Source organism: Salvelinus namaycush, chromosome 22 (genome assembly GCF_016432855.1).
Source record: "Salvelinus namaycush isolate Seneca chromosome 22, SaNama_1.0, whole genome shotgun sequence".
In the NCBI taxonomy this organism is placed as follows: domain Eukaryota; kingdom Metazoa; phylum Chordata; class Actinopteri; order Salmoniformes; family Salmonidae; genus Salvelinus; species Salvelinus namaycush.
Genome location: NC_052328.1, coordinates 28,372,790 through 28,389,767, shown reverse-complemented (window position 1 = coordinate 28,389,767; position 16,978 = coordinate 28,372,790). Strand labels below are relative to the sequence as shown.

Genomic DNA, 16,978 nt, shown 5'->3' with positions numbered 1-16,978 from the left:
GGAGCTGCAGCATGGCCAGGTGTACTGGGGACAGCAAGGAGTCATCATGCCAGGTAGTCCTGAGGCATGGTCCTAGGGCTCAGGTCCTCCGAGAGAGAGAAAGAAAGAGAGAATTAGAGAGAGCATACTTTAATTCACACAGGACACATAATAAGTTGCATGGACTCACTCGTTGTGCAATAATAGTGTTTAATATGATTATTGAATGACTACCTCATCTCTGTACCCCACAATACAATTATCTATAAGGTCCCTCAGTCGAGCACTGAATTTCAAACACAGATTTAACCACAAAGACCAGAGAGGTTTTCCAATGCCTCGCAAAGAAGAGCACCTATTGGTAGATGGGTAAAAACTAAAAACAGCAGACGTTGAATACCCCTTTGAGCATGGTGAAGTTATAAATTACACTTTGGGTGGTGTTTCAATACATCCAGTCACTACAAAGACACAGGCGTCCTTCCTAACTCAGTTGCCGGAGAGGAAGGAAACCGCTCAGGGATTTCACCATGAGACAATGGTGATTTTAAAACAGTTACAGAGTTGAATGGCTGTGATAGGAGAAAACTGAGGATGGATCAACAACATTGTAGTTTCTTCACAATACTAACATATTGTGAAAAGACGGAAGCCTGTACATGCATCCTTTTTGCAATAAGGTGCTAAACTAAAACTGCAAAAAAATTGGGCAAAGTAATAAACTTTATGTCCTGAATATAAAGTGTCATGTTTGGGGAAAATCCAACACAACACACCACTGTTCATATTTTCAAGCTTGGTGATGGATGCATCATGTTATGGGTATGCTTTTCATTGGCAAGGACTAGGACGTTTTTTAAGGATAAAAATAAACGGAATAGAGCTAAGCACGGGCAAAATTCTAGAGGAAAATCTGGTTCAGTCTGCTTTCCAACAGACAGTGGGAAACAAATTCACCTTTCAGCAGGACAATAACCTAAAACACAAGGCCAAATATACACTGGAGTTGCTTACCAAGAAGGCAGTGGGTGGCAGAGTTACAGTTTTGACTTAAATCGGCTTGAAAATCCATGGCAAGACTTGACATGGCAAGACTTAAGGGACAACCAACTTGAGCTTGTGCAAATATTATACAATACAGGTGAGCAAAGGTCTTAGAGACTTACCCAGAAATACTAATCAGCTGTAATTGCTGCCAAAGTTGATTCTAACATGTATTGACTCAGGGGTGTGAATGCTCATGTAAATGAGATAATTCTGTATTTCATTTTGAATAAATTAGCAAAAAAATCTAAAAACATGTTTTCACTTTGTCATTATGGGGAATTCTGTGTAGATCGGTGAGAGAAAAACATCTATTTAATACATTTTGAGTTCAGGCTGTAACACAACAAAATGTGAAATAAGTCAAGGAGTGTGAATACTTTCTGAGAACACTGTATCTTCAAAGACAGGAGAAGTAGCATGAATAACGTTAGAATAGTAGTAACAATACATGGGTTTTATATAGCACTTTTTTCAATGCTTTGAAGTTAGGTTGAAGTTAAGGGAACTTAGGTGAAGTTCCACCAAAGTTCAACCAAATATACTGTAACTGAATCAAAGGAGTCTGTGATATGGTTGATATGTGGTTTTCTTTCCTCGGTGCTCAATTTAGTCAGTGCCAGTGTGGTGAGGGAAATAGTTGGTTTGATTGGTGTGTGGTGAGGTCACAATTATGTCACAGACATTCTCTCCCCTGGTTACGTGTGTGTGTGTGGGTGGGTGTGTGTGTGTGCGGGCGCGCCTTTGCGTGTATGTGTGTGTCTATTCTCTGGGCTACAAACGTTTTACAACAGAGACACATGGTAGACACATCCAAGTTATTTTACGAATTTCATTTAAGAATAAGTGTTCAATTCAATTCGCAGCGTGTGTGTCTGTCTCAATCCACCACAAGCCCTTTAGCGTGACCTTACTGCTGCAGTATATGTCTGTCTGAACATTACTCGTACATATAGTTCAACTTTTGATGGCTTAAGCTAACATCCACAGGGATCCTGGCTAATGTTGACTGCAATGCTTCCCACAGTTGAGTTGGCTTGATGTCAGTCAAGTTGGCTTGATGTCAGTTGGGTGGAGGACCATTCTTTATACACACGGGAAACTGTTGAGCGTGAAAAATCCAGCAGCGTTGCAGTTCTTTACACAACCGGTGCTCCATGGCACCTACTACCAAACCCTGTTTAAAGACACTTAAATCTGTTGTCTTGCCCATTCCCCCTCTGACTAGCACACATACACAATCCATCTCTCAATTGTCTAAAGGCTTAAAAATCATTCTTTAACCTGTCTCCTCTTCTTCATCTACACTGATTGAAGTGGATTTAACAAGTGACATCAATAAGGGATCATAGCTTTCACCTTGTATCACCTGGTCAGTCTATGACATGGAAAAAGCAGGTGTTCTTAATGTTTTGTATACTCAGTGTATACCTCCATTTATTTTTGTAACTGGTACTGGGCTACATTCAGACGAGGCTTGTGAGGCTTGTGGGCATGCTAAAGCAAATACAACTGACATGTATTTGTTTGTGAGAGTCTCATCTTACCATGGAATGGTCATATTAGTTTGTAGGCCAAACCGTTCTGACGCTACAGATGTTTTCGTGAGAAGATCGATTTTTGGGATGTCTCCTGGTCTGACAAACACCGCAGTTGTGGCTACCAGCTCTCAGTCTCACGTCAGAATTAGACATTCATTCATGTTTCTCAAACATAAAAATTTCAAAGTTGTTCCAAACGTCAAATTTCTAAGTGTTTAAGGTTAAGTTCAGGCATTAACTCTGAATTCTTAAGGCTAGGCATTAACTTGGAATGCCTAAGGTAAGTGTTAAGGTTTGGGATAGGCTTAAAACAAAAATAACTTTATATCACTGGATTTAAACTTACAACCTTTGGAATTAGAGGCAGACTCTTACTCTCATCCAGCATCCCCGTCTACAACACCAAAACCTACTTGAAGGTAACAGCGCTTACTGTTGTCTCTAGTGGCCAGTTTCCACGTCATCTCCAGACGCCCTGTGACATGGATGGACATCGAATAGTGACTTGAATCATGGGTGACCTGGCCGTTGGCGGATGGATTGAGATGCAGCACATGCAACAAAAAAAGACATCTCTACCTTAAACAGACGGATTCTGCTGGGTATTTGTTATTATACTAGTTTGATTTCCGGACATCGACTCTAGGGGGTCTAATAGTTCAACCTTTGATGCTTTAAAGGGATAGTTCACCTAAATGACAAGTTGTTTCCTGTCAAGAAAGCTATCTTAAGAGCCGTTGTGCCAGGAACCGAAAGGTCGCTGGTTTGAATCCCCGAGCGGACTAGGGGAAAAATCTGTCAATGTGCCCTTGAGCAAGGCACTTAACTCTTATTTCTCCTGTAAGTCGCTCTGGATAAGAGCGTCTGCAAAGGTTTTACCTGAGAAAGCACATGTTTTGCCTATGACTAAGGATAAAAAGCATAACTTTCAAGGGATCACAGCTAACTGACTTCACTCCCTGAACTTGCTTCCCAACTCTCAGTGCTTTCGTTACAGTGTTAATATGCCGTTAAAAGGTAAACATTTTAAAAGTTAAACAACAAATATTTACTATTAGGCCTCACAGTGATGAGAGATGATATTACAGTAAATGCATAATGATTCTATATGTAATTCTATATTTAGGTCAACAACAAAAATAGTGCAGGGAGGTACCATACCGGAAAGAAGTGACATCTACTTTCCCACTGTAACAGGACTTAACTCTAGCTACTTTACAACACCAGGGCTGAAACAATGTCTCTCTTCATTCCAGCATCCTCCTTTGTAGACTTTGTGACTAGCAAGGCAGGAATGTGTTAGTTTCATGTTGGAAATCAAAATATCCTGTGCTATGAATATCTGTAGATGTATTTGTTTCCCTAAGTGCAGCTGACTGAGTTGTGTGTGTGTGGGTGTGTGTGTGTGTGTGTGTGTGTGTGTGTGTGTGTGTGTGTGTGTGTGTGTGTGTGTGTGTGTGTGTGTGTGTGTGTGTAGTCTAGTCTACCTCAGCTCCTGTTTAGCACTCTCGGCATCTAGGGGTGGGAACTGTGGGACGGCTATTTGGATGTAGATCAACCGTGTTTGTGTGCGTGTATGTGAGCAAGTGGGAGGGAGGGAGGGAGGGAGGGAGGGATAGAGAGAGAGAGAGAGAGAGAGAGAGAGAGGAAAGGGAGAGTGTGTGTGAAGGTGTGTGTGAGAGAGAGAGAGAGAGAGAGAGAGAGAGAGAGAGAGAGAGAGAGAGAGAGAGAGAGAGAGAGAGAGAGAGAGAGAGAGAGAGAGAGAGAGAGAGAGAGAGAGAGAGAGAGAGAGAGAGAGAGAGAGAGAGAGAGAGAGAGAGAGAGAGAGAGAGAGAGAGAGAGAGAGAGAGAGTGTTTCTCGGACAGACTGACCAGTTCTTACGGTAAAGTGGCCCAACACTGTTTGTTTGTGTGTGTGTTTTGTTTCAACCTTTTCCCAGCAATGTCGTCCATAGTTGTTGAAAGTCATTGTTTTAGCCTACGCATGGTTGGTTAGTTTAATGACTAGTTTCAAAAGGCGCGGTGTTTAGGTTGAATCCCTTTCTCGCTTTCCAGAGTTATTTACAAATGTTGTTGTACTAGCAATGTTCTTGTAAAATGCCAAGTAAGCGTTTGTTATTGAAGCCATAGTCCCTCCCTGTTTTATTCCGTTTACTTCCATTTGGTGCCTAATGAATACAACCCAGTTGTTTGAGCAGATCTACTGTATGTTGGCAACAGACATCATTGTTTTTCTCTTAAAGCCTGGCTTAGCTGGGGGTACACAGACCTACTACACTCTGACCAGTCGTTCTAAACATACACACAGACCTAAGCTAGACATCTACACCCCAACATAAAGGAAAGCGAGACAGGAAGTGACAGGAAGAAGGGAAAAATTCACAATTCTCACCTACACACATACAACAATTTACTGTATCTCAACACAGATGGGCCTCTCTTTAGGCTGACAATATTTATCTATGTAAGTGTATTTCTACTGGTTGGCATCCGTAAGGCCAGTATGACCGGTACAGATGCTTCTAGAACATAACTGTTTCTGTCTGTGTCCATGTACACCAACTACACATGCCTACCGATGTGGCTGGACCATACAAACACCAGATATCTACAGTCAGTGTGTGGGTATCACTGTGTGTGGCATGGACCATACAAACACTAGATATCTACAGTCAGTGTGTGGGTATCACTGTGTGTGGCATGGACCATACAAACACCAGATATCTACAGTCAGTGTGTGGGTATCACTGTGTGTGGCATGGACCATACAAACACTAGATATCTACTGTCAGTGTGTGGGTATCACTGTGTGTGGCATGGACCATACAAACACTAGATATCTACAGTCAGTGTGTGGGTATCACTGTGTGTGGCATGGACCATACAAACACTAGATATCTACAGTCAGTGTGTGGGTATCACTGTGTGTGGCATGGACCATACAAACACCAGATATCTACAGTCAGTGTGTGGGTATCACTGTGTGTGGCATGGACCATACAAACACTAGATATCTACTGTCAGTGTGTGGGTATCACTGTGTGTGGCATGGACCATACAAACACTAGATATCTACTGTCAGTGTGTGGGTATCACTGTGTGTGGCATGGACCATACAAACACTAGATATCTACAGTCAGTGTGTGGGTATCACTGTGTGTGGCATGGACCATACAAACACTAGATATCTACTGTCAGTGTGTGGGTATCACTGTGTGTGGCATGGACCATACAAACACCAGATATCTACAGTCAGTGTGTGGGTATCACTGTGTGGCATGGACCATACAAACACTAGATATCTACAGTCAGTGTGTGGGTATCACTGTGTGGCATGGACCATACAAACACCAGATATCTACAGTCAGTGTGTGGGTATCACTGTGTGGCATGGACCATACAAACACCAGATATCTACAGTCAGTGTGTGGGTATCACTGTGTGGCATGGACCATACAAACACCAGATATCTACTGTCAGTGTGTGGGTATCACTGTGTGGCATGGACCATACAAACACCAGATATCTACTGTCAGTGTGTGGGTATCACTGTGTGGCATGGACCATACAAACACTAGATATCTACAGTCAGTGTGTGGGTATCACTGTGTGTGGCATGGACCATACAAACACCAGATATCTACAGTCAGTGTGTGGGTATCACTGTGTGTGGCATGGACCATACAAACACCAGATATCTACAGTCAGTGTGTGGGTATCACTGTGTGTGGCATGGACCATACAAACACTAGATATCTACAGTCAGTGTGTGGGTATCACTGTGTGTGGCATGGACCATACAAACACCAGATATCTACTGTCAGTGTGTGGGTATCACTGTGTGTGGCATGGACCATACAAACACCAGATATCTACAGTCAGTGTGTGGGTATCACTGTGTGTGGCATGGACCATACAAACACCAGATATCTACAGTCAGTGTGTGGGTATCACTGTGTGTGGCATGGACCATACAAACACTAGATATCTACAGTCAGTGTGTGGGTATCACTGTGTGGCATGGACCATACAAACACCAGATATCTACTGTCAGTGTGTGGGTATCACTGTGTGGCATGGACCATACAAACACCAGATATCTACAGTCAGTGTGTGGGTATCACTGTGTGGCATGGACCATACAAACACCAGATATCTACTGTCAGTGTGTGGGTATCACTGTGTGGCATGGACCATACAAACACCAGATATCTACAGTCAGTGTGTGGGTATCACTGTGTGGCATGGACCATACAAACACCAGATATCTACTGTCAGTGTGTGGGTATCACTGTGTGTGGCATGGACCATACAAACACCAGATATCTACAGTCAGTGTGTGGGTATCACTGTGTGTGGCATGGACCATACAAACACCAGATATCTACAGTCAGTGTGTGGGTATCACTGTGTGTGGCATGGACCATACAAACACTAGATATCTACAGTCAGTGTGTGGGTATCACTGTGTGGCATGGACCATACAAACACCAGATATCTACAGTCAGTGTGTGGGTATCACTGTGTGTGGCATTGACCAAGCACATCAGACAGTTGGCGTCTACAAAAGCTCAGCAGGTCAGCTTTAGTCATCCCACCTCACAGGACTAACAGGTGTTTCACGAAACCTCAACTAATAAACGGAAGAGATACTAACGTCCTTTCCTATTTTTCCTGTTTCTTCACAGGAAAATCTGGGACACCAAGCTTGCCGATCCATCCACAAAGTAAGACCAACTCAGATGTTGGAACATCTCAACTAACTACACATTCTTTGTTCTCCAGATGTTGATACTGTTTGTGTATGTGATTTTAGCACACATGACTGTAAGTCACTTTGGATAAAAGGGTCTGCTAAATAGCATCTACTATACAGTATATCTACTATAGTAATGCATTATCAAGTATTCATACGAAGTGTTCCTGGATAGTGCTTGTCTTGTTCCTCTCCTTCATGGAACTGAGATGACATAAATAATCAGATGTTAGCTACATTAAAGTTAGGTGGGACTTGCGAAACAAAAGTTCAGACTTTAAATCTTTGTCATACTTCTTATTCTTCTGCACCCTACTTCTCTTACACCGTTTAAGCTAGAAACGCCATTCAAACGTTACAATGCAGACTGGTCTGGAATAGTGTACTTGAATACAACTTTCTTATATTATTTGTACTTTTTAAACTATGATTTTATTGGTCTTTCTTTTTTTCCATCTTCATTCACTTTAATGTGACTTTTTCAACATTCTAAAGCTCCCCATTGTGACATCATCACTTCCAACTTCTATTCACTGTAAATGCAACATTGCAACTTTTGACACAAATCAGCTGTTTGACCACTTTGCCAAACACTTAGACATCTTCCTCTACCTCTCTACTATTCAAATCTGAAATAATAACAGAAGTATCTGGTACCGATCAGAAAAAGTTACAGCTGTTTAAGTGACCGCATCAACAACATTTTATTTATTAAACAACTGACATTTTGACCACTTTCCCGAAGAAGTTTGACAAAAAGTTAGATGGTGTGACATCTTTGTCTACTTCTCTGCTATTCAAATCTGGAAATAAGAACAGAAATATCTACTACCAATCAAGAGGTACACTACGGATCTAATGATACAGCTGTTTTAGTAACTGCATTAACATATTTTTCAAACAACTGCAGTTTTGAGCACTTTTCCAAAAACGGAGAGGTTATGACTATTGGTCTCTCTGCTATTCAGATCTGGAATCGGAAAACAGAAACATCTTGTACTGATGATACAGCTGTTTTAGTAACCACATCAGAACTTTTCAGCTTCATTTTTTTCAAACTGCAATTTTGACCACTTTCCCAGCACTTTAGACAAACATGTAGAGGGTATAACATCTTGGTCTACTTCTGTGCTATTTAAATCTGCTTTATCCTATGATTACTACCAATCCCCCCCCCCCCCCCCCCACACACACACACACACAAACACACCATCCACACCTTCACCCGTACATTCATTCCTTTATCATACCAATCAGTCCAACTTAACCTCGTTTTATCCCTTCATCCCTCCATCCATTAGGTCTTCCATCTCTCCGTCCATCCCTGTATCCTTACTTTATATTTATTTATCCTGTCATTAACTTTCTTTTAACAGCTTTATCCTATGATTAAGACATTTATGTTTGGTTAAAGTAAGGGATCAATGCTTGGGATAAAAACATTTGTTTTAAATGTTTTCTAACTTCAACAATGCCTCCTTATCTTATTATACCATATTATTACAGTTGTCATATACTGTGATATTCTAGTAGGAGTGTATACACGTCTGGTAGGCTAGTCTGACTCTAGTTATTCTAGTAGGAGTGTATACAAGTCTGGTAGGCTAGTCTGAGTCTAGTTATTCTAGTAGGAGTGTATACAAGTCTGGTAGGCTAGTCTGAGTCTAGTTATTCTAGTAGGAGTGTATACAAGTCTGGTAGGCTAGTCTGAGTCTAGTTATTCTAGTAGGAGTGTATACAAGTCTGGTAGGCTAGTATGAGTCTAGTTATTCTAGGAGGAGTGTATACAAGTCTGGTAGGCTAGTCTGAGTCTAGTTATTCTAGTAGGAGTGTATACAAGTCTGGTAGGCTAGTCTGAGTCTAGTTATTCTAGTAGGAGTGTATACAAGTCTGGTAGGCTAGTCTGAGTCTAGTTATTCTAGTAGGAGTGTATACAAGTCTGGTAGGCTAGTCTGAGTCTAGTTATTCTAGTAGGAGTGTATAAAAGTCTGGTAGGCTAGTCTGAGTCTAGTTATTCTAGTAGGAGTGTATACAAGTCTGGTAGGCTAGTCTGAGTCTAGTTATTCTAGTAGGAGTGTATACACGTCTGGTAGGCTAGTCTGAGTCTAGTTATTCTAGGAGGAGTGTATACAAGTCTGGTAGGCTAGTCTGAGTCTAGTTATTCTAGTAGGAGTGTATACAAGTCTGGTAGGCTAGTCTGAGTCTAGTTATTCTAGTAGGAGTGTATACAAGTCTGGTAGGCTAGTCTGAGTCTAGTTATTCTAGGAGGAGTGTATACAAGTCTGGTAGGCTAGTCTGAGTCTAGTTATTCTAGTAGGAGTGTATACAAGTCTGGTAGGCTAGTCTGAGTCTAGTTATTCTAGTAGGAGTGTATACAAGTCTGGTAGGCTAGTCTGAGTCTAGTTATTCTAGTAGGAGTGTATACAAGTCTGGTAGGCTAGTCTGAGTCTAGTTATTCTAGTAGGAGTGTATACAAGTCTGGTAGGCTAGTCTGAGTCGAGTTATTCTAGTAGGAGTGTATACACGTCTGGTAGGCTAGTCTGAGTCTAGTTATTCTAGTAGGAGTGTATACACGTCTGGTAGGCTAGTCTGAGTCTAGTTATTCTAGTAGGAGTGTATAAATGTCTGGTAGGCTAGTCTGAGTCTAGTTATTCTAGTAGGAGTGTATAAAAGTCTAGTAGGCTAGTCTGAGTCTAGTTATTCTAGTAGGAGTGTATAAAAGTCTAGTAGGCTAGTCTGAGTACAGTTATTTGTGATAAAATATGTGATCTAACTGCCACACAATCCAAAGTAATAAGGTTGATATTGTTGTCTATCAAAGTAATCAGAACAATTATTTTACTGAATTTAATTTTGAGTATATTGAACTTCTTGGCTTAAGTAATACATTTTAAACATATTCCACTACCACAACAATACTTGTAAAGAATTAAAGCAAGTCCCATCAATTTTTCTTCATGTAAAATTACCATCTAGTATGTTATAATGTGTTATAAAGCATTCTAATACACTTACAACCTCTTCTCTCCCCCTTCCTAGGCTGAGCCTCATGGCTAGTAAGAAGAGTTACTGGGTAGAGAAGGTTCACTGCCTGGGGTCAGAGACCAGCCTATCAGAGTGTCACACTCAGCTGTCCATCCCACTTAGCCCTTCCCCCTGTAAGAGCGGGAGACACGCAGTGGCGAGGTGTGTACTGGGAACACAGTTTGCGCGCATGTCATCTGGAAGACCCCAGGCACCCCACCCAATTGTAGTAAGAGACAGACGCAGGCACACATGCACGCACACACACACTGACGCACACACACACATACACTGACACACACCGCATTCCATGCCTCACTGTGCTAATAGCCAAGGCCTTGCCACTGTCTCTCAATCTCCTTCTCTCTCGCTTTCATGTTCTCTCTCTCTCCTTCTTTCTTTCTTTCTTTCTCTCCAATGCTCTCTCTCTCTCTCTCTCTCTCTCTCGCTCTCACCGTCTCTCTCTGTGCCTCTAATTCTCTTCTCTCCCACTCTAGCCGGTGCGTCTGAAGGCTGGCCCCAGGCTGGGCGAGGGCCGTGTGGAGGTGTTGAAGGAGGGGAAGTGGGGTACCATCGTAGACCACCTGTGGGACCTCAACTCAGCCAGCGTGGTGTGCAGGGAGCTGGGCTTCGGAACTGCCAAGGAGGCCCTCACAGGAGCTCACATGGGACAAGGTAGGCTAGGACTCTTATCTGTTATTCTCTGTCTTTTTGTCTGACTCTGTCTTTCCTACAGGGGTCAAGGGTTAGACTGTTATTATCTCTGGCAAAGGAAAAAGTTCACCCCAGTTGTGCCATGTGAACATCCAGCCCTGTCTGTTTCATTCAGGGTCTTTTGCACTTGAGGGAACACACCCATGATAAAGCTGTGTGTGTCTCTATGTCTGTCCTGGCTTAGGTCACAGGAACAGTGTACCTCTGTACCCTGAGTACCTTAGACTGTTTAAGATTCCAATGTGAGTCAGAGGTACTTTTCCTGCCGTGTTTAGGACTGATCTTAGGACTCTACACCCGTCTGCCGCTGAATGGTCTGAGAATGGATGGATGGATTTGTACGTGAGCCTGATCTGTGGTTCACACAATGTTAGCGGGTTTCCTCTGTCCTCCAGCCTGGTCACTGCAGCTGTAGTGTAAATCAAAGCACCACATCTGCCACCACGCTCTGTAACATGTTGACTGAGTTCTGCAGGCCACATTACTATACTGTACTATATGTGATGTTGGAAAAGGCCTATATTAAGAGTCCAGATGACAGGGCAGAGACTCACGGACACAGATGGACGGACGGACAGACAGGAAATGTACAGAGAATAAGTGTTTTATGTACTGTAGTTTGGTAAACACAAAAGAGAGACATGTTCTGTTGAATAACTTGTGTTGTTTTCGCTCAATAATCTCAATAAGTTTAGTAAATGCAGTCAGTAAACATTGGTTTAAATATAGCATTGACAATAAATCATTTTAGATAAAGAAGCAATGCTATATTTAACATTAGCACATGGCAATCAAACAGACAAATAAAAATCTTTAAGACTTTTTAGGGAGCTGGAAACAGAATGATTCTGGTGACATAGTTAGTGAGAATAGCCCAAATAGTTAGTTAGTGGTTATGATGGAAACCCTAGGATTTCCCTCTCTCTGAAATTAAGCGTGGTTTAGGGAACATTAATTAAGCAGGGTTGAGGGAACATTAATTAAGCTGGGTTTATGGAACATTAATTAAGCTGGGTTTAGGGAACATTCATTAAGCTGGGTTTAGGGAACATTAATTAAGCTGGGTTTAAGGAACATTAATTCAGCAGGGTTTAGGGAACATTAATTAAGCAGGGTTTAGGGAACATAAATTAAGCGGGGTTTAGGGAACATTAATGAAGTGTGGTTTAGGGAACATTCATTAAGCTGGGTTTAGGGAACATTAATTAAGCTGGGTTTAAGGAACATTAATTAAGCAGGGTTTAGGGAACATTAATTAAGCAGGGTTTAGGGAACATTAATTAAGCGGGTTTGAGGGAACATTAACTAAGCTGGGTTTAGGGAACATTAATTAAGCAGGGTTTAGGGAACATAAATTAAGCGGGGTTTAGGGAACATTAATTAAGCAGGGTTTAGGGAACATTAATGAAGTGTGGTTTAGGGAACATTAATTAAGCAGGGTGTCACGTTCCTGACCTGTTTTCCTTTGTTATGTATTTGTTTTAGTTGGTCAGGGCGTGAGTTGGGTGGGTTGGTCTAGGTTTGATTTTCTATGTTGGGAGTTTGTGTTCGGCCTGGTATGATTCTCAATCAGAGACAGCTGTGAATCGTTGTCCCTGATTGAGAATCATACTAAGGCAGCCAGGGTTTCACTTGTGTTTTGTGGGTGTTTGTTCCTGTGTCAGTGTTTGGGCCACACAGGACTGTTTCAGGTTAGTCACGTTTGTTGGTTGTTGTATTTTGTAGTGTTTGTTGTTTTCCCATTAAAACATGAATACTTATCCCTCCGCATCTTGGTCCGATCCATGCTCCTCCTCGTCTGAGGAGGAGAACGACTACGACAGCCGTTACAGAAACACCCACCATAACAGGACCAAGCGGATTGGAGAAGGAAGGCAAGAACAACAGCAATGGAAAGAAGAGGAATGGACATGGGAGGAAATCATGAACGGAAAAGGACCCTGGGCAAAGGTTGGAGAGAATCGCCGCTCTCGGGAGGAGAAGGAGGCAGCCACAGCCCAGGAGCGGTGGATTGAGGAGGCAGCACGTAAGAGAGGCTGGAAGCCCGAGAGGCTCACCCAAAAATTTCTTGGGGGGGGGATAAAGGGGAGTATGGCGAAGCCGGGTTGGATACCTGAGCCAACTCCCCGGGCTTACCGTGGAGTGAGAGGGCGTCGTACTGGTCAGACACCGTGTTATGCGGTGGAGCGCACGGTGTCCCCAGTACGCGTGCTTAGCCCAGTGCGGGCTATTCCACCTTGCCGCACTGGGAGGGCTAGGTTGGGCATCGAGCCGGATGTCATGAAGCCGGCCCAACGTATCTGGCCTCCAGTACGTCTCCTCGGGCCGGCGTACATGGCACCAGCCTTACAGGTGGTGTCCCCGGTTCGCCTGCATAGCCCAGTGCGGGTTATTCCACCTCGCCGCACTGGCAGGGCTACGGGGACCATTCAACCTGGTAAGGTTGGGGAGGCTCGGTGCTCAAGAGCGCGTGTCCTCCTTCACGGTCCGGTATATCCGGCGCCACCTTCCCACCCCAGCCCAGTACCACCAGTGCCTACTCCACGCACCAGGCTTCCAGTGCATTTCCAGAGCCCTGTTCCTCCTCCACGCACTCTCCCTATGGTGCGTGTCTCCAGCTCAGTGCCTCCAGTTCCGGCACCACGCACTAAGCCACCTGTGCGTCTCCAGAGCCCTGTACACACTGTTCCTTCTCCCCGTACTCGTCCTGATGTGCGTGCCCTCAGCCCGGTGCCACCAGTGCCGGTACCACGCACCAGGCCTTTAGTGCGCATCGAGAGTCCAGTGTGCCCTGTTCCTGCTCCCCGCACTAGCTTTGAGGTGCGTGTCTCCAGTCCGGTACCACCAGTTCCGGCACCACGCACCAGGCCTACTGTGCGCCTCAGCAGGTCAGAGTCGGCCGTCTGCCCAACGCCGCCTGCACTGCTCGTCTGTCCAGCGCCGTCTGAGCTGCCTGCCTGCCCAGCGCCGTCTGAACTGCCTGCACTGCTCGTCTGCCCAGCGCCGTCTGAGCTGCCTGCACTGCCTGCCTGCCCAGCGCCGTCTGAACTGCCTGCCTGCCCAGCACCATCTGAGCCATCCGTCTGCCCAGCGCCGTCTGAGCCATCCGTCTGCCCAGCGCCATCTGAGCCATCCGTCTGCCCAGCGCCGTCTGAGCCATCCGTCTGCCCAGCGCCATCTGAGCCATCCGTCTGCCCAGCGCCATCTGAGCCATCCGTCTGCCACGAGCCTTCAGAGCCGCCCGTCTGTCCCGAGCCATTAGAGCCGTCCGCCAGTCAGGAGCCGCTAGAGCCGTCCGTCAGTCAGGAGCTGCCAGAGCCGCCAGCCAGTCAGGAGCTGCCAGAGCCGCCAGCCAGTCAGGAGCTGCCAGAGCCGCCAGCCAGTCAGGAGCTGCCAGAGCCGCCAGCCAGTCAGGAGCTGCCAGAGCCGCCCTACAGTCATGAGCTGCCCTACAGTCTAGAGCTGCCCTACAGTCATGAGCTGCCCTACAGTCTAGAGCTGCCCTACAGTCATGAGCTGCCCTACAGTCATGAGCTGCCCTTCAGTCATGAGCTGCCCTTCAGTCATGAGCTGCCCTTCAGTCATGAGCTGCCCTTCAGTCATGAGCTGCCCTCCAGTCATGAGCTGCCCTCCAGTCATGAGCTGCCCTTCAGTCATGAGCTGCCCTTCAGTCATGAGCTGCCCTACAGTCATGAGCTGCCCTACAGTCATGAGCTGCCACTCAGTCCGGAGCTGCCACTCAGTCCGGAGCTGCCACTCAGTCCGGAGCTGCCACTCAGTCCGGAGCTGCCACTCAGTCCGGAGCTGCCCCTTATCCTGGTGCTGCCCCTTATCCTGGTGCTGCCCCTTATCCTGGTGCTGCCCCTTATCCTGGTGCTGCCCCTTATCCTGGTGCTGCCCCTTAGTCCGGTGCTGCCCCTCGGTCAGGTGCTACCCCTCGGTCAGGTGCTACCCCTCAGTCAGCTGCTACCCCTCAGTCTGTTACTGCCCTTTGGAATAGTGGGATTGACATGGAGGGTGAAGATTGGGAGGAGGCCACGGAAGCGGGGGTTGACTATGGTGGGGTGGGGACCACGACCAGCGCCAGAGCCGCCACCGTGGACAGACGCCCACCCAGACCCTCCCCTAGACTTTGTGCTGGTGCGCCCGGAGTTCGCACCTTAAGGGGGGGGTTCTGTCACGTTCCTGACCTGTTTTCCTTTGTTATGTATTTGTTTTAGTTGGTCAGGGCGTGAGTTGTGTGGGTTGGTCTAGGTTTGATTTTCTATGTTGGGAGTTTGTGTTCGGCCTGGTATGATTCTCAATCAGAGACAGCTGTGAATCGTTGTCCCTGATTGAGAATCATACTAAGGCAGCCAGGGTTTCACTTGTGTTTTGTGGGTGTTTGTTCCTGTGTCAGTGTTTGGGCCACACAGGACTGTTTCAGGTTAGTCACGTTTGTTGGTTGTTGTATTTTGTAGTGTTTGTTGTTTTCCCATTAAAACATGAATACTTACCAATCCGCATCTTGGTCCGATCCATGCTCCTCCTCGTCTGAGGAGGAGAACGACTACGACAGCCGTTACACAGGGTTTAGGGAACATTCATTAAGCTGGGTTTAAGGAACATTAATTAAGCTGGATTTAGGGAACATTAATTAAGCTGGGTTTAAGGAACATTAATTAAGCAGGGTTTAGGGAACATTAATTAAGCGGGGTTGAGGGATCAAATCAGCCGCTGCACTGTAAAAAGTAACTCCATAACTCATTAATGAAATTGAGTAGTGGCTACTCCAACATCTCCAACGGTCAGTAGAACTCAAATTAAAAAGTGGTACTATGCCAATAACTATATGTGGTACTATAGTGGTACTATATGCCAATAACATTTCTTATGCCTTAATATTGTGAGTACTCTTAACAAATATTAGGTTATTGAGTAAATCTAAATGTATTTGTGTTCTGCTAATCTAAAAGTCATTGAGATTTTACAAGTTATTATTACTTAATATATTTTTATTATATATTCTTTTACAAATTTTACCCCATTTTTGTGATATCCAATTGGTAGTTACGATCTTGTCTCATCACTGCAACTCCCCAATGGGCTAGGGAGAGACGATGGTCGAGACATGTGTCCTCCGAAACACAACCCACCATGTCGCGCATCTTAACACACTGCGCAGCTTAATCCGGAAGCCAGCCACACCAATGTTTCTGAGGAAAGATTGGAGGCGCCCGGCCCGCCCCAGGAGTCGCTAGAGCGTGATTAGCCAAGGAAAGCCTCCCGGCCAAATCCTGTCCTAACCTGGAAGGCGCTGTGCCAATTGTGCGCACAAATGTGAGCTGTGACATAGCCTGGGATCCAACCTCAGGCTGTAGTGGCACCTCAGCCCTACGATGCAGTGCCTTAGACCACTGTACCACTCAGGAGTCCCCCATTACTTAATATTTTAAAGTCAATCTAACATTTTATAAATAAGTTGTTCTTACTTTTGCGTCTTTACTTAAAAATAATAAAGTAGTAGTCAGATATTGATATTTGAGTAAAAAACTCTTGATGTATCTGTGCTGTGCTGATATAGAATGATTACGTTTTTGCAAGTTATGACTACTTAATAGCGCTTAATAGCATTATGACTACGTAGCGCTCTTTTTAGAGGATTGTGGGTAATCCAACATTGTTTGACATTATGATACTTTTACGCAATGTTCTATGCATGTTTGAAGAAAGAAAAGCATATTTATAAAATAATAATCAGCAGTTTGTTGTGCTATGAGGTGTAATTGATCATGATGAATGGTTATCAAAACCGGCTCACAAATTGACGTGAATAATGAGACAAGCCATTCCCGCCATCACCAAGGCCATATGCACCACTCTTAATGACAGAAGCTAATGCAGCATCCTGTGATGCTTACAACTCTACCTCTAGTTACTG

General features: G+C 44.6%; 1 protein-coding gene across 1 annotated transcript in view; it reads left to right on the top strand.

The window, feature by feature from the left end:
- The window catches only part of LOC120017820 (lysyl oxidase homolog 4-like), a 56,567-nt gene that overhangs the window by 22,913 nt on the left and 16,676 nt on the right, over window positions 1-16,978 (top strand). The window contains exons 7-9 of the mRNA XM_038960789.1: window positions 7,253-7,291; window positions 10,360-10,573; window positions 10,842-11,019. Coding sequence (XP_038816717.1) covers window positions 7,253-7,291; window positions 10,360-10,573; window positions 10,842-11,019 — 431 coding nt within the window. The remainder of the gene's footprint in view (window positions 1-7,252; window positions 7,292-10,359; window positions 10,574-10,841; window positions 11,020-16,978) is intronic.